The 23,242-nt window shown below is 55.7% G+C and overlaps 1 protein-coding gene across 2 annotated transcripts; it reads right to left on the bottom strand.

Annotated features, from left to right (window-relative positions):
- Positions 1 to 614: 614 nt before the first annotated feature.
- Positions 615 to 13,135, bottom strand: THNSL2 (threonine synthase like 2). 2 transcript variants are annotated; one of them, XM_009896821.2, is made up of 9 exons: positions 12,980 to 13,134; positions 12,002 to 12,229; positions 11,150 to 11,344; positions 10,440 to 10,592; positions 8,899 to 9,129; positions 7,439 to 7,587; positions 3,469 to 3,594; positions 1,664 to 1,803; positions 615 to 890 (listed from the first exon to the last, which is right to left on the bottom strand). In XM_009896821.2, exons 2-9 carry the CDS (start codon positions 12,222 to 12,224, stop codon positions 662 to 664), a joined length of 1,446 nt encoding a protein of 481 aa, XP_009895123.2. In that variant the 5' UTR covers positions 12,225 to 12,229; positions 12,980 to 13,134; the 3' UTR covers positions 615 to 661. The 2 variants fall into 2 exon arrangements, with proteins under 2 accessions (XP_009895123.2, XP_054028384.1); XM_054172409.1 differs by lacking the exon at positions 3,469 to 3,594 and having other exon boundaries at positions 12,980 to 13,135.
- Positions 13,136 to 23,242: the final 10,107 nt, after the last annotated feature.

Raw genomic sequence — 23,242 nt, 5'->3', positions numbered from 1 at the left:
ATCCAGTCCAAACCCCTGCCAGAGCAGGAGCACCCAGGGCAGGGCACACAGGAACACATCCAGGTGGGACTGGAAAGGCTCCAGAGCAGGAGACTCCACAACCTCTCTGGGCAGCCTGCTCCAGGCTCCAGCAGCCTCACACCAGAGAAGTTTCTCCTCCTGTTGAGGTGGAACCTCCTGGCTTCCAGCTTGTCCCTGTTGGTCCTTTTCCTGTCCCTGGGCACCACCAAGGCCAGACTGTCAGCTGGGGTGCTACTGGGGTCTCTGGGTACCCCAGCACGGGGCTGGAGTAGCTGGATGGTGCTCAGGAAGGTGGTGACTGTGGGTGGTGCTGAGGAAGCTTTCTGCAGTAGCAAGGGATGCTGGAGCAGGAGGCTTAATTCAGGGCTTCAGTCAGTTTTTATCAGTAGGGAAAAGAGGACAGAGCTGCAGAGCTCTCTGCTGGAACTGGTATCAAACAGTCTCCCTGACCACAGCTGTCTGTCCTGGCTGACAACTCACTGCACAGGGAGCACAGGCTCCATCCACTCCCACTGCAGCACAGTGCTGGCTGGCACTGCCCAGCCCTGCCCTGGTAGCTCAGGGCTGTGTGGCTCCCTGCCCAGCCCTGCCCTGGTAGCTCAGGGCTGTGTGGCTCCCTGCCCAGCCCTGCCCTGGTAGCTCAGGGCTGTGTGGCTCCCTGCCCAGCTGCCCCCCACTGCTCTGCTGCGGCTGCGATCCGCTCCCGGAGCAGCTGTGCCCAGTCCTGGTCCCGCTCCAGGGGTGTGGATCTGGTCTCCATGGCTGTCAAGGCTGTGATTCCAGGGGGGAGCTGGGGAGCCAGGCCAGCTCGGAGCACAGCCTCTTGAAACTTGGCTGGGGAGGCTGGAGCTAAGCAACACCTTGGTGTGCTGCAAAGGAAAGAAAAAGTCCTGAGCTGGAGCTGCTGCAGGAGCAAAGGAAGAAGTGATAAATAGAATCATGGAATCATTAAGGTTGGAAAAGACCTCTAAGATCATTCAGTCCAACCATAACCCAACTACCATGACCCCTACACCACGTCCTGAAGCACCACAGCTTCTTGAACTGTAGGCATGGGGACTCCACCACCTCCCTGGGCAGCCTCTGCCAGACCCTGACCACTCCTGCAGCAAAGAATTTTTCCTCATCTCCAACCTCAGCCTCCCCTGGCACAATTCCAGGCCAGTTCCTTTCCTATCACTTGACAGAAGAGCCCAACCCCCACCCGGCTCCATCCTCCTCTCAGGGAGCTGCAGAGAGCAAGGAGGTCTCCCTCAGCCTCCTCTGCTCCACACCAAACCCCCCCAGCTCCCTCAGCTGCTCCTCCCCAGCCCTCTTCTCCAGACCCTTCCCCAGCTCTGGTGCCCTTCTCTGGCCCTGCTCCAGCTCCTCAAAGTCCTTCTGGGAGTGAGGAGCCCAAAGCTGAACCCAGCCCTCAAGCTGTGGCCTCCCCAGTGCTGAGCCCAGGGGCACAATCCCTGCCCTGCTGCTGCTGCCCACAGCACTGCTGCTGCAGCCCAGGCTGCTGGTGCCCTTCTTGCCCAGCTGGGCACCCCCTGGCTGATGTTCAGCTGGCTGCCAGCCAACACTCCCAGGTCCTTTTCTCCCAGGCAACTTTCTAGCCTGAAGCTCCTGTCCCTGGCACCCCCCCTGGCTGTCTCACCCATCTGGCTGGCAGTAGTGGTAGTGAGCAGCCAGGGCCGAGTGTGGGCACAGCAGGTAGAGGTTCTCCTCCCAGCAGCGCCGCATGGCTCCCACGATGTCCTCATCCGAGGCCGAGCAGGAGCGCAGGGTCTCGGACAGCTGCGAGCCAGGGGGAACAAAGGTTTGCCCAGGGCTTCACCACCCACCACAGTGCCAGCCAGCCTGGTCCCATGGGCACTCAGCCAAGCAGCTGGGAATGGGGAGGCTGGAGGCTGGGGGTCCCCAGGGACTGCAGACAAAGGAGTTGCCTCAGCAGCTGTGGCAGGAGGCACTGCTGGGAAGTGCTGCGGGGCTGGGGCCAGAACGAAGGGTTCCATCCACAGGTGCTGGGGGGAGGTGGAGAGGAGCCAAGGCTCAGCTCCACACCATTTTCATGCTCCCAGGGAGCTTCTGAGAGCTTGTGAAGCCCACCCCAGTGGAGATGCTCTTCTCTCCCTTAGAATCATAGAATCACAAAATTGTCAGGGCTGGAAGGGACCTCAAGGCTCAGCGAGTCCCAACCCCCTGCCATGGGCAGGGACACCTCACACTGCAGCAGGTTGCTCACAGCCACAACCAGCCTGGCCTTCAAACCATCCAGGGACGAGGCTTCCACTACCTCCCTGGGCAGCCTGTGCCAGAGTCTCACCACCCTCCTACTCAAGAACTTCTTCCTCAGCTCCACTCTAACCCTGCTCTGCCTCAGCTCCCAATCATTCCCCCTTGTCCTGTCTCCAGACACCCTCAGGAAAAGTCTCTCTGCAGTCTTCCTTTCCCTTCAGCTATTGGAAAGCAGCTCTAAGGTTCCCCAGGAATCCTCTCCTCTGCAGGCTGCACAGCCCCAGCTCCCTCAGCCTGTGCTCACAGCAGAGCTGCTCCAGCCCTGGCAGCATCTTTGTGGCCTCCTCTGGCCTCACCTCAGCAGCTCTGTGTCTGTTTTGTGCTGGAGACATCAGAACTCGTGGCAGGATTGGAAGTGGAGTCTCAAACACCACAATGTGAAACTCTTCTGGCCTCACACTCAAGCTTTTGGTAGGAAGATCTCCACTATCCCAGACAGAATAGGTTGGGTTGGAAGGATCCTTTAAAGGCCAACCCCCTGCAGCCAGCAGGGACATCCGAGGACAGACTGAGAGAGTCTCACAGACTGACAGACTGGGGGGGATGGAGCAAAACTAGAAGTGGGAGATTCAGCTTGGATGTTAGGAAGAAGTTGTTCCCCAGAAGGGTGGTGAGAGCCTGGCACAGGTTGCCCAGGGAGGTGGTGGAAGCCTCATCCCTGGAGGTTTTGAAGGCCAGGCTGGAGGTGGCTGTAAGCAACCTGCTGTGGTGTGAGGTGTCCCTGCCCACGGCAGGGGGCTGGAACTGGATGAGGCTTGAGGTCCTTTCCAGCCCTAACAATTCTGTGATTCTCTGACCTGCAACCAGAGCAGGTTGCTCAGAGCCCCAAACCACCTGACCTGGAATGGTTCCAGGGATGGGGCTTCCACCACCTCTCTGGGCCAGGGTCTCACCACCCTCAGGGTATAAAATTCACCTTTGTGTTGAGGCTGAATCCCCCTCTTGTAGTTCCAACCCAGCAGCCCTTGTCCTGTCCCAAGCAGCTTTGTCACACCATGTGAAGATTCATTTGGTGACTTCCTTCACCGCAGAGGGGAGAGGAATCCCGTATCAGACCATTACCTGGATGTGCTTACTGTAATTGTTTAACTCTGAAACCCACTTGAGAACAGCTGGTAGCTACAAATCCCCTCCCACAGGGCCCTGCCCCAGTGAGGAACTGACCTTCCTGTGCAGGTCCTGCGGCAGCTGCACGCTCCTGCTGGCTCTGAACTGCTCCATCAGCGCCCGCGTCAGGCAGCTGTCCGAGCCCGACAGCAGCCACAGGATCCTCTCCATGTTGTAAGGCTCCTGGGTTAACAAGGCAGGGGGTGAGCACCAGGAACTCTCAGGCAGGAGACCTCCCCTGTGGATTCTCTGGTGTCTAATTAGAGTGGAGGTCCTACTGCCACGTGTGTCGTGGTGGGAGCTGAGGTGAGCTCTGTGTCTTCCCCCTGCACCCTTAGACAAGTCTTTAGGGTCACAGACTGCAGTGGGTTGGGAAGGAGCCTCCAAGGGCATCTTGGCCAACCCCTGCAGGCAGCAGGGACAGCTCCAGCTGGAGCAGGCTGCCCAGGGACACAGCCAGGCTGGTCCTCAATGTCTCTAGGGACAGAGCCTCAACCCCATCTCTGGGCAGCCTGTGCCAGTGTCTCCCCAGCCTCCCTGTGCAGAGCTTCCTCCTCATGTCCAACCTAACTCTGCCCTGCTCCAGGTTCAAACCACTGCCCCTGGGCCTATCCCCACAGCCCCTTCTGAGCAGTCCCTCCCCAGCCTGCCTGCAGCTCCCCTGCAGATATTGAACTGCAGCTCTGAGGTCTCCCTGGAGCCTGCTCTTCTCCAGGCTGCACAGCCCCAGCTCTCCCAGCCTGGCCCCACAGCAGAGGTTCTCCAGCCTCTGATCATCTTTGTGGCCTCCTCTGGACCCTCTCCATCAGGTCCATGTCTCTCTTTTGTTGGGGGTCCCATTGCTGGACACAGCACTGCAGGTGAGGTCTCCCCACACCTGACATCACTGATGTCCCTCAGACCTCTGACCTGTCAGAGCAGCCTGGCAGTGACCATCAGACAGCAAAATCATCTAATGAAGGGACAAGTGGCACACAGGCAGTGTGACCACATCTGCACAGCCACCCTGAGCAGCCCAGGCTGGTAACAGCCCCTGCAGCTGCCAGCCAGCAGCACCCTGGGCTCCTGGGCACTCAGCCAGCTGCTGTGTGCCTGAGCCAGACAGCAGCTCCCTGCGGGGCTGCCCCACAGCCTCCATGGGCATGCAGGGCACATGCAGGGCTCATGCAGGGCAGGCCTGGCCTGTGTGGCTGTGCAGCAGTTGCTGTTGTGACCCTGCAGCAAAACTCAGTGCAGGACCATGCAGGAGGGTCCCAAACCCACTGCCCTGACCACTGCCTCACCCCTGCACAGGCACCAAGAGGAAAATATTTCCCCCTGAGCACAGCCAGACCTGGGCTCAGCTCCCAGGGGCAGCAGTGGAGTCCCCTGCATGGGACAGGCTGCAGGCTCAGCTTGGCAGGGTGCTGGGCCAGCTCATCTCAGCTGCACCACCACCTGCAAAGCTTGGGGCAGAGGAGCCTGGGGTCCCCTCCAGCCTGGCACTCTGGGATTCTGGGATCCATTCATCCAATTTTTTTGGCTGAAAGGAACAGACAGGACCAGGGGCACACAATCCCCAGTCCTCATCACACCTGGGCTCGAGTTCTGCTTTGGATGAGCTCTTTATACCCTTCAGCAGCTGACAGTGTCTGTGACCTTTTGCCTTTCCATCCTGTCCTACCTTGGACTTACTCAGCCTCTTGTGTCCTTATCTAGGTGGCTTATGGCCCCAGTCCTGTTCTTCATCTTCTCATCATCACCTCCCAGAGCCTCCAGCTTGTAATCATCAGCCTAGTCTGGGTGTACCCTGCACTTTGCTTTAGGCTGTCCTCTGCTTCCCAGCCTGGCTGTCCTGAGAAGCTGTGTGTCCACCTTTCAGTGATGTGGTGCTGGGGGTGACTCCATCACTGCCCTCCTGACACCTCTTCCCCTGTCTTCTGCTGCTCCCACACTCAGACCTTCCTCTTCACCCTCCACTCATACCACCTTATGGTTTACACTGCAGCCATCACATTGACACCAGTAAGCTGAACTGGGCCAGGACACTGCTCTAAGCCCTGGCCTTGCCATTTCAGTTATTAGCCAGCCCTCTGGTCTCACTTTGTCCCATGGCACTGGAGCTGCTGGGTCCCAGTTTAGAGGTCATGCTGAGGACTGCTGCCAAGGAAAGTCCTGCCATGATGACATGAGGCATGTGGTGCTCCCTGACCTCAGTGCCTGAGAGGAGTCCTGGTTGGCTTTGGGTACTGCAAAGACACAGCAGCTGCTGGGATTCTCCTGGGATTACTCCTTCCAGGGCTCATCCACACACAATCACAGAACCACAGAAGGTTGGAAGGGAGCTCCAAAGCTCACCCAGTCCAACCCCCTGCACTCAGCAGGGACATCCTCCACTGGAGCAGGCTGCCCACAGCCCTGTCCAGCCTCACCTGGAATAGCTCCAGGGATGGAGCCTCAGCCACCTCCCTGGGCAGCCTGCTGCAGTGTTCCAGCAGCCTCCTGGGGCAGAACTTGTTCCTCACATCCAATCTCAATCTGCTCTGCTCTACCTTGAAGCCATTGCCCCTGGTGCTGTCCCTGCAGGCCTTTGCAAACAGTCTCTCTGCAGCTTTCTTGTAGCCCCTTCAGGTCCTGGCAGGCTGCTGTTAGGTCTCCCTGGAGCCTTCTCTTTCTCCAGGCTGAACACCCCCAGCTGCCTCAGCCTGTCCCCAGAGCAGAGCTGCTCCAAGCCCCTGAGCATTTTTGTGGCCTCCTCTGGACCCTCTCCTTCAAGTCCAGGTCCTTCTGTCAAGGGCTCCAGAGCTGGACACAGCCCTGCAGGTTTCACCATGAGACTCTCTGGTTTACCTTTTACTCTTCAGTTAGTGTATATCTGGAAAGTTTTCTCCGTTTCAGCTTGGTCTGCAGAAGAGGCAACCTAAAGAGGTTGTGCATGCTCCAGCCTTAAAGGTTTCCAACACCCAACTGGACAAAGCCCTGAGTCACCCATGCTGACCTCAGGGCTGACCTCCTTGAGCAAGTCCCACCTAGAGCCCCCTTGAACTCCCCTCCAGCATGAATGATCTGTTGAGCTGTGGAAACATTTGCATGGATGCTGCAGATGTGAGCTGAACAATGATGTCCCATGCAGCTGCACAGGTTGATGTGCAGAGGGACACAGCCATCCAAGTCCTTGGCACCTCTGGACACCTGGCAGCCTTCCCTTGTGATCCCGGAGTCTGGCACACAGCTAGATGCCTCACCAGACAATGCTGCTGAAGGAACATGGACCAAAAGGGTTGTCCAGCTATCCTTTGAGCCCTGAGAAGCCCCCAGAATTAATGCCTCAGGAGGAAAGTCAAGCTACAGATCACAGCAGCCTGGTGATAGGAGCATAATGGCTTAGTGACCACAAAGCATGGCAGCTCCTCCAGCCTCCCAGGTCCCCCCTGGGTGTTTGAAGAGCTTTTGGAGAATCCAGGTAGCTTAAGGCCATGGTGATGCACCACCAAGTGTTTCACCCTTTGGTCACTTGTTTGGAAGCAGATCCAGTCCCTGTGGATCACAGGCAAGGTGTGAAAAGGGAGGTGCTTGCTTCCAGGTGCTTGCACTCTGTGCCTCCATGGCTTCTCATTTCTAGGGCTGCAGATGGCCATGGAAGAGGCATTTCTTCTGGGCTTTCCTACCTTCCTCTTGGTATTTTGCTCCTGGTGGAGCCTTTCAGAAGCATGAAGAACCCTGGAGATGTGATAGGCTTTAGAATTCCCTAAGTGCCACCTTTTGAGAAACTGTCCCTCTCTTGCTCACCTTGCAGGGAGCAAAGCCCCAGAACCCCAGCATTTAACAACAAGGTTTACCAAGTCAGGCCTGAAAAGTGAGGCAGAGGGTGTGTGAAGAAGTTGTCTGTGCACAAATGCTTGCTGTGTGTCCCACCTCTTACTGCCTGGCATGGCCAGTGGCAGAATCATGCTCTCATGAGCCAGGCAGAGCAGAGAACAAGGGAGAAAAGATGATCACAAGCTCTACTACTGGGGATCTTTCCCTCTGTGGCCAGTTCATTACATACCTGAATGTCCATGGCTGAAGCCAAGGTGGCCTTCACGCTCTGGGAGAGGGAGAAATCTCCATGCTGCACAGTCCTGTGAATGATGTCATTGCTGTTAACCACAGCAACGAGCTGAATGGGCAGCCCCATCCTCTGGGCAATGCAGCCAGCTGGAAACACAGGGACACAGGTGACTGATGGACAGCATCCACGGGAGGTGTAGCAGTGCAAGGAGCAGGTCTGCAGAAGCAGACAAATGTGGTCCCTTAATGGACTCTGAGGTGTCTGTCTCAGTGTTTTGGTAGAGCACCAGACTACAAACCCCAGGGATGCAATGCTCCATCTGCCATCAAACACTGACCCTCCAGCAGCTGCTCCTGGGAAGAGTGATGGGTAGGGGACCAAGAGGCCAAGCAGCTGCTCTTCAAGCAAGAAATCACAGAATCAAAGAAAACATCTAGTTAGAAGAGAGCTCCAGGCTCATCCAGGCCAACCCTCCACCCAGCACTGCAGGCTCAGCACCAAACCATGGCCCTAAGCACCAGCCCACAGCTGCTGGAACACCCCCAGGGATGGGCACTGCAGCACTGCCCTGGGCAGCCTCTGCCAATCCCTCAGATCCCTTCCAGGGCAGAAAGATTTCCTGAGCTCCAGCCTGAGCCACCCCTGGGGCTGCCTGGGGCAGCTTCTGCTCCTGTCCCTTGTCACCAAGGAGCAGAGGCTGCCCCCTCCTCACTCCAACCCCCCTGCAGGGAGCTGCAGAGAGCAAGGAGGTCTCCCTCAGCCTCCTCTTCTCCAGCCTGAACACCCCCAGCTCCCTCAGTCCTCCTCTAGCCCAGGGGCTCCTGGCCCTTCTCCAGCCTCACTGCCCTGCTCTGGACAGGCTCCAGCCCCTCAGTGTCCTTCCTGCAGGGAGGGCCCAGAGCTGAACAGAGCACTCCAGCTGTGAAGCTTTGGGGCTCTTGCAGATTATTAATGCTGCCTCAGACAGGCAGCCTGGAAGTGCAATGAATGCAACTGAGTGCAGCACAGCTGTGCACCTATTTTGGGACTGAGATAACCCAGGACTCACCTTCAGAAGGGCAGACAAGGCAATTAAGAGTGGCTCCCTTGACTGTGCACTAACCTGCACACCACACAAGACTCCACACCTCTGTTAATGTCTTAGGAAATCAGAACCACAATATTTTGCCTCTTTTCTGAACCAAACACATTCTGGCCTCTTCTAATGTGCCCAACCTCAAGATAGCTCCAGCCATCATCAAAGGGTGGTTTGGGACCTTCTGCAGCTTGCAAATCAGCAGTGACAGCTGAATGAGTAACAACCAGGCGTGAGTAATGAAATGCAAGTGGTTCTGAAGAGATCCCAGCAGCACCCAGAGTGGGTGTCTTAATAAGCAGCAATGCTCAGTATCTGCAAAGGGCTTGCAGTCCACAGGTCACAGCACTCTTCCTCACCTAACCTATCTTTTCCCCCTCACCTGTGATGTTTCCTCCTCCTCCTGTTGGCACAACAATTTCCACCAGGGGCAGGGGGGTGGTGTCCAGGGACGGGGCGCACTGGAAGTAAGCGTAGAAGTGGTGAGCGATCTGCACCATGATCCTGGACCAGTTGACAGAGTTCAGGCTCATCAGGTTGTATTTTCTGGCAAAATCCACATCAGCAAACAGCTCCTTGATGGGCTCATCGATTTCGTCGCTGTTCCCACGAGCTGTCAAGAGCAGAAGGGAAAGATTAGATCTGCCAGCATCAGCACAGCAGGCACCAGGTCCTTCTGCTGAGAAACAGGGCCAGCTGCAGGCCCTGCTGCACCCTGAGCTGCCTCTGTGCCAGAGGAGCTGTGTGAGCTGGGGGTGGGCAGCAGAACAGGAGTGCTGGGGGGGATTCTGCAGACATGGCACTCTGGTCTCTTGCCTATACCAAGGAAGGTAAATGGCTTATGCCAGGAAGGTAAATTGCTGCATCCCCTGTGAGATCCCAAGGCAAGACCTGGCTGAACAGAGGAGTCACAGAATCAATCAGGTTGGAAAAGACCTGAGAGATCATCAAGTCCAACCTAACACCTAATACCTAACACCTCCTGACAACTAAACCATGGCACCAAGTGCCACATCCAATCCTTTTCTGAACACCTCCAGGGACAGGGACTCCACCATCTCCCTGGGCAGCATATCCCAATGGCCAATTACTCTTTCTGGGAAGAACCTTCTCCTCACCTCCAGGCTAAACCTCCCCTGGCACAGCTTGAGACTGTGTCTTCTTGTTCTAGTGCTGGGTGCCTAGGAGAAGAGACCAACCCCCACCTGGCTCCAACCTCCCTTCAGGGAGTTGCAGAGAGCAAGAAGGTCTCCCCTGAGCCTCCTCTTCTCCAGGCTAAGCAACCCCAGCTCCCTCAGCCTCTCCTCACAGGGCTGTGCTCCAGACCCCTCCCCAGCTTTGTTGCCCTTCTCTGGACACCTTCCAGCATCTCAATATCTCTCTTAAACTGAGAGGCCTAGAACTGGACACAGTTCTCAAGGTGTGGCCTAACCAGTGCTGAGCACAGGGCAGAATGCCCTCCCTGCTCCTGCTGGCCACACTATTGCTGATGCAGGCCATGGTCCATGGCAGAGTCCATGGGACAGCTCAGGCACTCTGTGGTGTTTCATGCCCATGGGCATGGCACAGCGGTGGGGGATGGACCACCCATGAAGGTGAAGGTACAGAGGTGACCCTTGATTGTCTTGGTGCCAGGAAATGGTGCTGAATACAGGTCAGCTACACAGGAACTGCCTGCATGGAGATAGCTCTGATCTGTGGCCAGGAGACAAGGAAGCCTTGAACCATTTGGTCATCACACTGGGGATGGCTGCTGCAGGCTCAAACAGGGACAGTCTGTTACTGTGCTTCTGTCTGACCCAGTGACCGTGGTGGCAATGACCTGGCTGGCTGCAGCTGCTAAAGCAGCAACCCCCTGACTTTTGGGGTCCTAGATCTGCCACAGCAGGGCCATACAGCAGACAGCTGAACAGCAATGCCAACCAGCAAAGACGTGCACGTTGTCTTCAATGACTGTGGTCATCTGGAGTTCCTGTGTCTGGGTGCAGAGCCCCTTGGGCAGCAGAACAAAGATATCCATGTTCTTCTGCCCTCTCACGCTCTCGATGGCTGAGCTCCCTGTGTCCCCTGAAGTCCCTGTTTCCAAGTGAGGGAGAAGCAAGAAAGGCAAAGAATTCAATCACAGAATTGTCAGGGCTGGAAGGGAGCTCAAGGCTCAGCCAGTCCCAACCCCCCTGCCATGGGCACGGACACCTCACACCACAGCAGGTTGCTCACAGCCACCTCCAGCCTGGCTGCAAACACCTCCAGGGATGAGGCTTCCACTACCTCCCTGGGCAACCTGTGCCAGGCTCTTACCACCCTCATGGGCAACAACTTCTTCCTGACATCCAATCCTCAACCTCCCCACTTCTAGTTTTGCTCCATCCCCCCCAGTCCTATCACTCCATGACACCCTAAGAAGTCCCTCCCCATGATGTGTCAGTCAAACCTGCAGTGCTGCACTATAAAGAAGATGATGCAGGGATGCTCCATGAGAGGCTTTTGGATGGAGCAGCCACCCTTGCATTGCCCAGAGACCAATCACCAGCCACACACAAGGCAGTACCACCCTGGTTCATCCATGGGGAGGATCATGGGCTCACAGCTCCCAAGGTAAAGAAATTTTCACCCCCCCAAAGGGATGTACTCACCCACCAGGATAGTGACATGCTTCTGCTGTTTCTCCAAGAAGTACTGCAAGAACTGCCCGGTGCAGGACAAGGACAGGTCCTTAAAGGCGTAAGTAACCCCATGCCACAGCTCCAAAACATTCAGCCCACCCTTCAGCCTGGACAGATGGATGATGTCCTTGTGTCTGAACCTGCTGAAGGCCCTGTCAATCAGGTCTGGAGGGGGAAAGGTGCTCTTAGATTGGGCAGAGGAGCATTTTCTGACCCACAGCTTCCTTCATTTGTACTCTTCATGCTCCTGGGAGGCTTTCTACATAACCAAAGACTCTAATTTGCAGGAGAAGTGACAGATACCCAACAAGTTATTCTTAGTTATCAGCAGTTGTTAGCTACTAGGAGCAACCCAGCCCAGTCTCACTGTGCTTGATAGCTCCACGCAAAGTTACACCCAGAGGAGTAACTGCGGAGACACCCAGAGCAAACTGCGGTAAAATACAACAGAGGGCCCTCAAATGGGACCGCAGCGCAGCGGAGAGAGAGGCTGCAGCTGCCCTCTGCTGGCAGGGAGAGCTGATAAATGGCACAAACACTCAAAGCAGGGTCTGGAGGAGAGCATGGAGCAGCAGCAAGCTCTGATGGGAGGGCAGGTCTGGAGCCCCGCAGCGAGCAGCCCAAGCTCCTGTCTGCACACAGGCAACGCCTGCTCTTCTGCAGGAGGTGACAAGCCCCAGGAAGGTGACAGGGGAGGGCATGACAGAACGGAGCAGGCAGTACGCATCAGGCTCCATCCTCCGAGGACACGCAGCCACATCTGACCGCTCCCAAATCCTCAGCCGGTGGCTGCGGGCAGCTCCCGGCACGGCTGGGGCTCACCGTTGAGCGTGCTCGGTGGCACCAGCGCGGCCGGGATGAAGAGGGCGCAGAGCTCCTTCACCAGCTCCCGGTAGGAGAGGCGGCTCCACCGCCGCAGGGTGTCCCCATCCAGAGAGGGGATGTGCTGGGGCATGAAGAGCCCCGCGTCGGGTGCGTAGCCGGAGAAGAGGGCTCCCTCGAAGTCCACAGCCCCCACGCCTCCCCGTGTGCTGACGTACTGCATGGGTGCTGGGAAGGCAACACGGTCAGTGCCAGGGCCCTGCAGCTTCCCCCCTGCCACGAACAGCCCAAGCTGGCTCCCCACAGAACTCCCGCTGCGCCCAGGCAGAGCTCCTCAGGGAACAAACCACCTCCTGCCAAAGGCAGCGGCAGGGGGCACGGGGGGGTTGCAGGCAGTGGGATCTGCGCTGAAGGGGCTGCTGCCTCCTACGGTGCGGTCCCCGCGCACTTCCCACCCTGCCCTGCAGCCATTTCCCGGCCGGAGCAAAAGCCCTGACGGCACTGAACTCACTGTACCAAGTACGTCATGTCCCTACGGGCTGCTTGCCAAAGCTGGGGCTTCGACAGTGAGAAAAGGGGAAAAGGAAAAGGGGAAGGGGGAAAAAAAAAAACAACAAAAAAACAAAGGGGTGGGGGGTGGGGAGAAAAGGGAAGAAAATAGAAGGAAAAAGAAAATAAAAAAAAAAATAAAAGGGGGGAAGGGGGGGAAGATAAAAAACAAAAAAAAAAGGGGGGTGGGGAGAAAAAGAGGAAAAAGAAAAAGAAAACAAAACTAAAGAGAGGCCAAATCAGCGCAGGCAGGAGCTCTGCTTTTACAGCAGGTCGGTCAAAGGGGTGAAGCTAAGGGCAGGATTTAACTCGGCGTGGGAAGAGCTGCGTTCAGTCTGCCGGAATCGTGCACACCCCACCGGGCAGCCCCTGGCCCTGCCAGCAGCGGCACCTCCTGACCCAGGGAACCCCCCCCCCAGCCCTTCCCACCTGGGCCACTCTGGCCAGCGCTGAGCCCCTCGGCGCGGCACAGTCACACAGCCACCTGCCCCCGCCCAGAGCCAGCGACGCAGCCAAGCGACCGCCGCCGCATGCAACCCAGCTGCCTTTGCACCGGTGCTCACGGAAAACTGCTCCCCGTTGCAACCAGCCCAGGATGTTCCTCTCGCTGGCAGCCAGCCGCTGCTCCTCTAGCTGCAGCAGCGCTGCTGCAAGCAATAGCCCTGCAGCGACCCCGAGAACGATGCAGGAAAGGTGGAGCCAAGCTGCGCCTGGAGGTGCTGGGCACTGGGCAAGAGGCAGCAGGGCACAAATCCAGTTAAATATTAGCAAATAGCTTCTAACAGAGAAGGTGATGAGGCACGGGGCATGGAGAGCTTGTTATCACCACTACCACCCCAGGGGAACTCAAAATTCGACTGGGGAAGCACTGAGTTGCCTGATTTAACTGTGCAGTTGGATTTAAAGCTGAGACTGAACCTGCTTAGAGCAGAGTTTGAGTCAGAAATCTGCAGAGGTCCCTTCCAGCCAAACTCAGCCTGTAACTTGGCTGTGCAAAGCTTGCAAGGATGGGATGTCCCAATAGCCCCATCCCACCCATGGGGAAACTGAGGCACAGGAGGGAGAGGGGACCTCATTTCTCCCTTGCAGGGAAGGAACATCTCTTTTCTTACTCTTTAGTTTAACAAGCAGTGGTTTTCAAAGGGCAAAATCAGCACAGGAGTTGTGGCTGCACAGACCAAGAGTGCAGCCAGTATGTGCTGCTGGAGCATGTGCAGGGACTTCAGCCCAGGAAAACAAGGTGCAGAGGATGGCTGGTAGCAGCCAGCTGTGAGCTGGGAAGCCCAGGTCTGGAGTAAGGGACACAAAGCAGCAGAGTCCAACCCAGCATCATTGCCTCTCCAGGTCTGGGGAGTACCTGGAGCTGTGAGAAACATCTCTGGTAGAGAGCAGTGCAGTCATTACCCCAAGCACCAACATGGAAATAGACTTCTGCAGGCAGCATCCAGCAGGGACTCTTTCTGCAAGCTTCTCAGTGGGAGGCCAGAGATAAACTTCAGGCTCTGAGCAAAGGTCACAGAAGCAGAGAATCATTAAGGTAGGAAAAGACCTTTAAGATCATTGAGCCCAACTGTAACCCAACTACCATGACCACTAAACCACATCCTGAAGCACCACAGCTACAGCCTCTTGAGCACCTCCAGGCATGGGGACTCCACCACCTCCCTGGGCAGCCTGTGCCAATCCCTGACCACTCTGCAGCAAAGAGATTTTTCATCATCTCCAACCTAACCCTCCCCTGGCACTACTTCAGCCACCCCTCCCAGTTTAGTGTCATCTGCAAAGTTGCAGGTGGTGCCCTCAAATCCCTCCCCCAAATCATTAATAAAGACATGTAATGGGTTGGGGCAGACCCCCTCCCCACCACAGGCAGAAATAACGACTCAGACAAACGGATTGCAAAGGTGATGAAAGTTTAAATAGAAAGCAGTGAATGTTACAGAGAACCCAAAGCGCAGTGACAAAGAAAGATCCCATCCCCACCTGAGGGTGCATCCAAACCCCCCCCGGCTCCTTCTTCCCCCTCCCTCTGCTGGGCTAGTCTCAGCTGGCCAGGCCTGAGGCTGCCCATCCCCCTGTGGCCTTGGGCCCAATCAGGCCCATGGCCGGGAGATCTCTCCCCCAGTTACCAAGGCTCGGAGAGGGAAGGAAAGAGGAAGTGCCAGACCCCACTGCAAAATTTATAGTGGTGCAAGGGATTATGGTAGAAATACCTAATTTCCTGAGTCCACCCACTGGGATGGACTTCTGGACACAGGAAACACCCCTGTAGCAGAGGGCACCCAGCCCAAACTACGACAAGACATTAAACAGAACTGGCCCCAACACTGAGCCCTGGGGGACACCCCTTGTGAGTGGCCACCAGCTGCATTGAACTCCCTTGATCACAACTCTTTGGGCCCAGCCTCCAGACAGTTTTGAATCCAGCAGTGTCCATCTGGTTATGCCATGGGCTGCAGGGTTCTCCAGGAGGATGCCATAGGACACAGTCATGGAATCAACCAGGTTGGAAGAGACCTCCAAGATCATCAAGACCAACTGATCACCCAACCCTAACTAATCAACCAGACCATGGCACCAAGTGCCTCAATCCAGGCTCTTCTTAAACACCTCCAGGGACATCAACCCCACGCCCTCCCTGGGCAGCACATTCCAAGGCAAATCTCTGTCTGTGAAGAACTTCTTTCTAATATCAAGACTAAACCTCCCCCTGGCACAGAACAAGAGGACACAGTCTCAAGCTGCACCTGGGGAGGTTTAGGCTGGATGTTAGGAAGAAGTTTTTCACAGCAAGAGAGATTGGCCATTGGAATGTGCTGCCCAGGGAAGTGGTGGAGTCACCATCCCTGGAGGTATCACAGTATCACCAAGGTTGGAGGAGACCTCAAGGATCATCGAGTCCAACCTGTCACCACAGACCTCAGGAAGAGACTGGATGGGGTGCTTGGTGCCATGGTTTAGTTGATCAGGTGGTGTTGGATGATAGGTTGGACTTGATGATCTCAAAGGTCTTTTCCAACCTGGTTAATTCTATTCTATTCTATTCTATTCTACTCTACTCTACTCTACTCTACTCTACTCTACTCTGCTCTACTCTGCTCTGCTCTACTCTATTCTATTCTATGTCCTCTTGTTCTGGTGCTGGGTGCCTGGGAGAAGAAACCAACCCCCACCTGGCTACAACCTCCCTTCAGGGAGTTGGAGAGAGCAAGAAGGTCTCCTCTGAGCCTCCTCTTCTCCAGGCTAAGCAACCCCAGCTCCCTCAGCCTCTCCTCCCAGGGCTGTGCTCCAGACCCCTCCCCAGCTTTGTTGCCCTTCTCTGGACACCTTCCAGCATCTCAGTATCTCTCTTAAACTGAGGGGCCCAGAACTGGACACAGGACTCAAGGTGTGGCCTAACCAGGGCACAGGGCACAAGGACTTCCCTGCTCCTGCTGGCCACACTGTTCCTGATGCAGGCCAGGATGCCACTGGCCTTCTTGGCCCCTTAGGCACACTGCTGGCTCATGTTCAGCTGCTGTCAACACAGTGTTAAAGGCTTTACTAAAGTCCATGCAGACTGCATCCAGAGCCTTTCCCTCATCCACTGTGCAGGTCACTGGTCATAGAAGGAGATGAGGTTGATCTGGCAGGTCCTGCCTTTCATGATCCCATGCTGGCTGGGCCTGATCCCACCCTTACCCTGCACTTGCCATATGAGCACACCTAAGATGAACCTCTCCATAATCTTCCCTGGTACCAAGGTCAGGCCTGGAGTTCCCCTTGGAAGAGGGAGTTGCTCAAGGTCAAACAGAGCAGCGGCAGCAGAGCAGCAGGCAAACAGCAGCTCTTGTATAATGTATCTGAGTTTACCCAGTGGGCCAGAGTTCTGCTGATGGTCTTCCCTTCTTGGCCACCTCCAGAAGTCATCTAGAAGGAGAGCTGCTTGCCTGTAATCACATCAGTTGTGGTGCCCAAGCAGGCCACACCTCCCTGCCACCAGGAGGTCTCTATGCTCAGCCTTTCTACAAAGATGAAGTCTGAGCCACTCAAACCTGCTGTGGGTCCCCCCCACACCTGCAGCCCCCAGGTCCTCATGGCACACTGGTCTGTAATGGGGTGTTGGCCCCTGGCATCCTGGTCCATTCACTGGAAAAAAAGAGGCAGCAGGGCTGGGTCTTGTTCTTCAAGGATGACTCAGGTCACTGAAAGCCTCCAGGTTCATCTGGCCAGCTGAGGCAAGTGGCCATGTCCCTGAAACAGAGCCTTAGCTCCCTGTCATGTTCCAGAGGTAGCTGACACAAAACCCTTCATAACATCTCTGTACAGAGCAGAGCAATACTAGAAATGAAGCAAATGCTGAGAGCTGCAGGACACTTCACCTGTCTCCTCTGACCTCTCCCAGTGCGCAGAGGGGAATTCACTGCACTCTCTGCCTACACAGAGGCAGAGCACACCTTGAGCCCAGCTCAAAGTTAGGCCAGAATGAGGAAGGGAAGGGACTTTTGACAAGGGCTGGGAGTGAATGGATTGAAGCTTGAGGAGGGCAGATTGAGGCTGGAGATGAGGAAGGTCTTGCCAGTGAGGGTGGTGAGACACTGGCACAGGTTGCTCAGGGAGGTTGTGGATGTCCCTTCCTGGAGGTGTTCAAGACCAGGCTGGATGAGGCCTTGAGCAACCCAGGCTGGTGGGAGGTGTCCCTGCTCATGGCAGGGGGTTGGAAATGAGTCATCTTTAAGGTCCCTTCCAACTCAAAGCATTCCTTGAATCTATGAAATGCCCAGGAAAAGCTGCACAAGCTGATAGGTTTCATTGCCAGTGTAATCATTAATACAGCAACGTGCAGCTGATCACCTCCACAAGGGTCACCCGGTGCACCCCAGCAGCACCTCAGCCACTCCCTGCTCCGTGGGGCTTTATGCCTCTGGGCCTTTACTTAGCAGGTGTCTCATTTCTTCAGTGTGTTATAGCTCTGCCAGATGCCCTCTGTGCTCTAATGGACTTATTTTCATGAAGTGAAGAGTTTACAACAAGGTTGATGATTAAAGACAGAGAGATCTGGTGCTGAGGGAAGTGGTTTAGCACCAGGCTTGGCAGAGTTAGAGAATGGTTGGGCTGGAGCATGTGCAGAGAAGAGCAACAAAGGCTGGAGAAGGGCCTGGAGCCCCTGGGCTAGAGGAGGCGCTGAGGGAGCTGGGGGTGTTCAGCCTGGAGAAGAGGAGGCTGAGGGAGACCTCCTTGTCATTCGCGATTGGGATGTGCTGCCCAGGGAGGTGGTGGAGTCCCCATCCTTGGAGGTGTTCAAGAGGGGATTGGATGTGGCACTCGGTGCCATGGTCTAGTCATGAGGTCTTGGGGGATAGGTTGGACTTGATGATCTTTGAGGTCTCTTCCAACCTTGGTGACACTGTGACACTGTGTTCAGGCTGGAGAAGAGGAGGCTGAGGGAGACCTCCTTGCTCTCCGCAGCTCCCTGCAGGGAGGTTGGAGTGAGGAGGGGGCAGCCTCTGCTCCTTGGTGGCAAGGGACTTGAGTAGAGGCAGTGGTTCCAAGCTGCCCCAGGGGAGGCTCAGGCTGGAGCTCAGGAAATCTTTCTGCCCTGGAAGGGATCTGAGGGATTGGCAGAGGCTGCCCAGGGCAGTGCTGCAGTGCCCATCCCTGGGGGTGTTCCAGCAGCCTGTGGAGCTGGTGCTTAGGGCCATGGTTTGGTGCTGAGCCTGCAGTGCTGGGTGGAGGCTTGGCCTGGATGAGCCTGGAGGTCTCTTCCAACCAGATCTGTTCTGTGGTTCTGTGCTGTTCTTCAAGGCCTTTTCCAAGTCAGAGGAGCCTGTGGTCCTATGATTCAGCAGTGCACCTCCCATGCAGCAACCCTGCCACAAACAAAAGCTGTAGCAGGATAGCTGCTGTTCCATATTGGCAGACAGAAAGGGCAGCAGGGCTGTTGCCAGAGTTTGCTGTGCCCTGGGCCAACCTGCAGTGACAGCCCTCCCTAGTGAGGTCATCAACAGCAGGGACTGCTTGTGTGGCAGCCACAGGTGAGCAGAGAGCACAGGGGAGGCTTGGGGGCATGCACCCCCACAAGGCTGTTTCTTGGGAGGTCTTTTCCTATGCTCAGCCCTGCAAGTTCCATCAACTCCAGCTTCAACAGCATTTGGAGTTTTAGGAGTTTAGCAAGGAGGGGAAGAAAGTGCCCACTGGGGCTCCTCCACTGCAGCACAGCCCCAGAGCTGGAAAATGTCATAGCCTTTAATTAGCCTGTCCTGGTGTGAGCTAGGCCAGAGCTAATTCTGCTCAGGGATTTGCCTTCTCAGCTCAGTCCCTGCTCAGAGAGGCACTGGCTGCAGCTCAGGGCAGGCTGCTTCCAGCCATGCTAACACTCAGAGCTCAGACTTAGCACCAAGGCTTGGTGTGCAGAGCAAGGTCACTGCTGCATCTTGTGGACTGCAGTGGGGGGACAGAGTCAAAAGCCACACCTGCAGGGAGGAGGGGACAGTTCAGATGTCCCTAAACTGACCCACAGGGGATTCAGGGTAAGAGGGATCCCCAGGGTCAGGTTCTTCTCTCTCCTCTTCTTCCATAGGCAGTGTCTGAGGGGCACTCTTGTCCATTCTGCCTTTGATCCCAACCCATGAGCTCCTGAATTCAGTTCCAGAATCCTCCTGCTGAACCCAGTTCCCATCTGCTGCTGAGTCCAGTCTGGGACTTCTGCCACAGCGTCAGTGGTGGTGGTGACTGATTGCAGTCAGGGGTTGGGTTGGATATTGCTTTGTATCTATTTGCATCTATTTCATTTTATTGTTCTTATTTCCACCCCAGCTGCTTTAGCTTCTTTCCCCTCAGACTCTCTCCATTACTCACTTTCTTCTCCCTTTGGGAAGGCAGAGGGCTTCCTGCAGAGCCTCAGCCACTCATTCAGGGGCTGGCCCAGCCCTGATCCTTTATGTAACCTTACTCATATTCCTCCACTCTCCTGCTGCGATTTGCACTTCCACTTGGGACCTCATCTGTCCCTGATCACTTTGTGTTCTTTGGACTCATGTCACAGATCAGCCATGCTGGCAAACCCCAGGCAAGGCTGCTCTCATCTTTCTCCAGCTTTTCTTCATACCACAGCCATTCTCATCCCTCAGAAAGAACTTCCTCAGCCTCTCCACCCACCCCCCCAAAGCGTGGTGAGGACTGAGAAGGAGAAGGGCACATAGAATCATAGAAATGTTAGGGTGGGAAGGGACCTCGAGGCTCAGCCAGTTCCAACCCCCCCTGCCATGGGCAGGGACACCTCACGCTGCAGCAGGGTGCTCACAGCCACCTCCAGCCTGGCCTTCAAAACTCCCAGGGATGAGGCTTCCACCACCTCCCTGGGCAACCTGTGCCAGTCTCTCACCACCCTCATGGGGAACAACTTCTTCCTAACATCCAATCTGAATCTCCCCATTTCTAGTTTTGCTTCATCTCCCCCAAGTCCTATCACTCCCTGACACTCTGAAAAGTCCCTCCCCATCTTTCTTATAGTCCCCTTAAGATGCTGGAAGGCCAGAAGCCAAAGTCCTCCTGGACAAGTCCCCCCTAACCTGAGGTCTCAGCCCAGAGCATTGCAGCATCCAGGGGACATCACCACAACACTGCCAGCTTTCCTTGTGCTGGTCACCTCTTGTCCACTCTGTGTCCCAAGCACAAGCCAAGTGTTGGCTTTGGGTCCTCTTTCCACAGCCACACCACAGCTTCCCCAGGCCCAGGAGTGCTGAGTAGAGGCTGTGGAGGGGCACAGTGTCAGCAGATGGCAGCAATGCCCTGTGTGCACCCAGCAGGTGCTGCCAGCTGCCGGGGCTTGCCCTGCTCCCTCCTGGCCTCGCCCACCCCTGCACAGCTGCCTGCAGCTCTCGTGTCATAGACACCCAGGGAGCTCCATCACTTCATCCTGAAGCTGTGCCAACTGGCTAAGCAGGTCAAAACCCTGCTCTCACCCACAGTTAGTATTGCCCCCTGATGCCTGTTGTGGTGGGTTGAGGTTCCCCCCCACCAGCATCAACTTTGCCAGACCAGCTCAGTCAGAAGCAAATGAAGCTGTATTGACAAGCAAGAACTACACTCGACAGTGGGATGCAATGAATGTGTACAACATACCCAGGAGTTACAATAGTCTACAGATATTTACAATTACCAAGCAACACAGACCCCCTATGGTCAAAAAGACCAGGGAAGCTGTCCCACTGCCCCCCCAACCCCTGTCCCACAAGAGAAAAGGAGCAGAGAGAAAGCAGGAGTTAGACTCAACTAACCAGCTCAGCCAAGGCCTGCTGACAAGCAGGTTAATCTCTCCCAAGCAAAGCAAAACCATCAGAGATCAGGAAAGAAGAGAGAGAATTGTTATGGTACAGCCTGTCTCATTCCAGATATTTATCCAATGAATGTGTTTAGAATAATCTTTTGTTTTCCTTTCTACACCCAACATTGATTTATTTATAATTGTCTACATTTCTGCTCAAAATCTGTAACTAAATTTTAGAGGCAGAGCCTAAACCCACCACAATCCACCCCTGCTGAACAGCTCCACTGGCTGCTAATACTATGCTCGCCCTGCTTGCCCCTCACACGGCCTCCCTTCCCCCTGCTGTTCCTGCCTCTGCCCTCTGCTTTGCCCTCAATAAACATCTCCTGCACACCAGACCCAGGTGCCTCCTCTGCCTCTCTTCTCCCAGGCCTCTGCCAGCTTCACAGGGGACAATGGCTTGGCTCAAGAGGCCATGGGGGTGGGTGGGAAAAGTGCCAGAAGACCTCTCATAGGAAGGAGTGACCAGCATTATCTCTAGACACTCAGTCTACCTCCTGGACTCTTCCAGAATGTGCCACAAGTCCACCACTTGCTCACAGCCTTCAAGCACTCTCCTGCACACCCTTCCAATGAATTCAGTCTGCTCCAGGGACACTTGGCTGAATCTCCTCCCACCAGCCTGGCTGGACAAGCCCAACTCTCTCAGCTTGGCCTCCTCTTCCTGGCCTCCTCTGGATCCATTCCAACACCTCCATGTCCTTCCTGGCCTGGGGGCTCCACAGCTCAACCCCACACTGCAGCTGAGCTCTCCTGACAGTTGAGTAACCATGGAGCATCACCTCCCTTGACCTGCTGCTCATGCAGCAGCTCGTCCCTCCAGCCTGTCAGTCACACCACACAGCTTGCTGTCATCCACAGACTTGCTGAGGGTGCCTTGATCCCATGTCACCAACACAGACCTGCTCCCAAGGTGCACCTCTGAGGGACACCACTCGTTACTGGTCTCCACTTGTACATCAAACCTTGGACCACAACTCTCTGAGTGTGGGCATCCAGACTATTCCTTATCCACCAACCTGTCCCCCCAGCAAGTCCACAGCTCTTCAGTTGAGAGACTTGGCTGTTGTGCAGGACAGTGACAAACGCTTTGCACACGTCCAGGTAGGTGACATCAGGTGCTCTGCCCTTACCCACCAACACTCCAACCCTCTTGCAGAAGGCCACCAAATTTGTCAGCCACACTGAGACCTTCTTGAAGCCATGCTGCTTGTCACTCAGCACCTCTCTGTTCTCTGCTCATCTTGCCACAGTCTCCAGCAAGATCTTCTCCATGGTCTTGCTGGGCACAGGGGTGACACCATCAGGCCTGTAGTCAAGCTCACTCTTCCTCTTTAGCCTCCTCACATGGCCATCACCTGCTGCCACCTGCCTGCTGGGCACCCTTTCACCTTACCCCAGGGATGGATGAGGATGGCCAACACTGGGCCCCACGGATACGAGTTCTGGGCTCCACCACTTGAGACTTGCCCCAGCCAGATTTTGGGGCACTCATCAGAAGCCTCTGGGACCAGAGCTTAAGCACTTTGCGGTGCACCACACTGGCCACTTACAGAGCAGGCTGCTGGCCAGCTTCTGTAGCAGCATGCACTCAGAATCTCTCACAGCTTTAGGGAGGGGAATATCAGCCAGAGCTCTCTGTGCCTCCACAAAGCCACTCAGTTCAATGGAGAACACATGGAGGATGGCCAAGGACAGTTTCCCTTCTAGAACCCAGGCTGACAACTCCCCATCCCCTTCTTGGCTTCCAGGAGCCTGGCAGAGCTTGCCAGGAGGAGTTTCTGGAGAACCTGCCCTAGAGACAACGTCAGGCTCACCAGGGTCTAATATCTCAGATCTTCCTACTGAAGCCTCAAACACAGGAGGGCTCTGAGATTTCTCACACTGCTCAAGAACAGCTCCAAGGCACCATGGCCATCCCAAGCTAAGGCACAGTGGCCTCCCAAGGTCAGCAGTCAGCTCCCTCAGCATTCCTGCCCACACCCAGTCCCACACCACTCCTTCCCACCTCCCTTCATCTTCCTCAGCATCCAGCCTAACACTTGCCAGGAAGCCCCAGCACCTGGGCCTGGACTCTGCAACTGCATGCTGCATGCAGCACTCTGGGGAAAAACACCAGGCCTACACACAGGCTCAGCTGCACCTGAGCCAGGCTAAGTCACATTTTCTCTGTTCAGCTAGGCTGCCCTTATTCAGAACCTGCTTCTCTTTAGGAGCATGGGGACAGTCTGCAATTGAATCCACATGACATCCAATGTAAAGGCTCTCGCCCTTCTGGGCACTTTTGACCTTCATGTCTGACTCCAAAGGGACTCTTATGCACCAGCACCTCAAGAGGCCATAATCTGTGTTTAGAAAATGCAGGTTGGCAGAACTGCTGACCT

This window comes from Dryobates pubescens, chromosome 23 (assembly GCF_014839835.1).
Source record: "Dryobates pubescens isolate bDryPub1 chromosome 23, bDryPub1.pri, whole genome shotgun sequence".
NCBI classification, from domain to species: Eukaryota; Metazoa; Chordata; class Aves; order Piciformes; family Picidae; genus Dryobates; species Dryobates pubescens.
The sequence above is the reverse complement of the archived record's forward strand: the minus strand, read 5'-3'. Positions and strand labels throughout refer to the sequence as shown.

Bases quoted from the DNA above. Each gene is read 5' to 3' on its own strand.
- THNSL2 (XM_009896821.2), bottom strand. From the start codon at position 12,224: ATGCAGTACGTCAGCACACGGGGAGGCGTGGGGGCTGTGGACTTCGAG. The intron at 10,593-11,149 runs GTGAGTACATCC...ACTTGGAAACAG, and splicing joins GCATGTCACTATCCTGGTGG to GGACTTCAGGGGACACAGGG. The intron at 3,595-7,438 runs GTATGTAATGAA...TTGTTAACCCAG, and splicing joins CTTCAGCCATGGACATTCAG to GAGCCTTACAACATGGAGAG.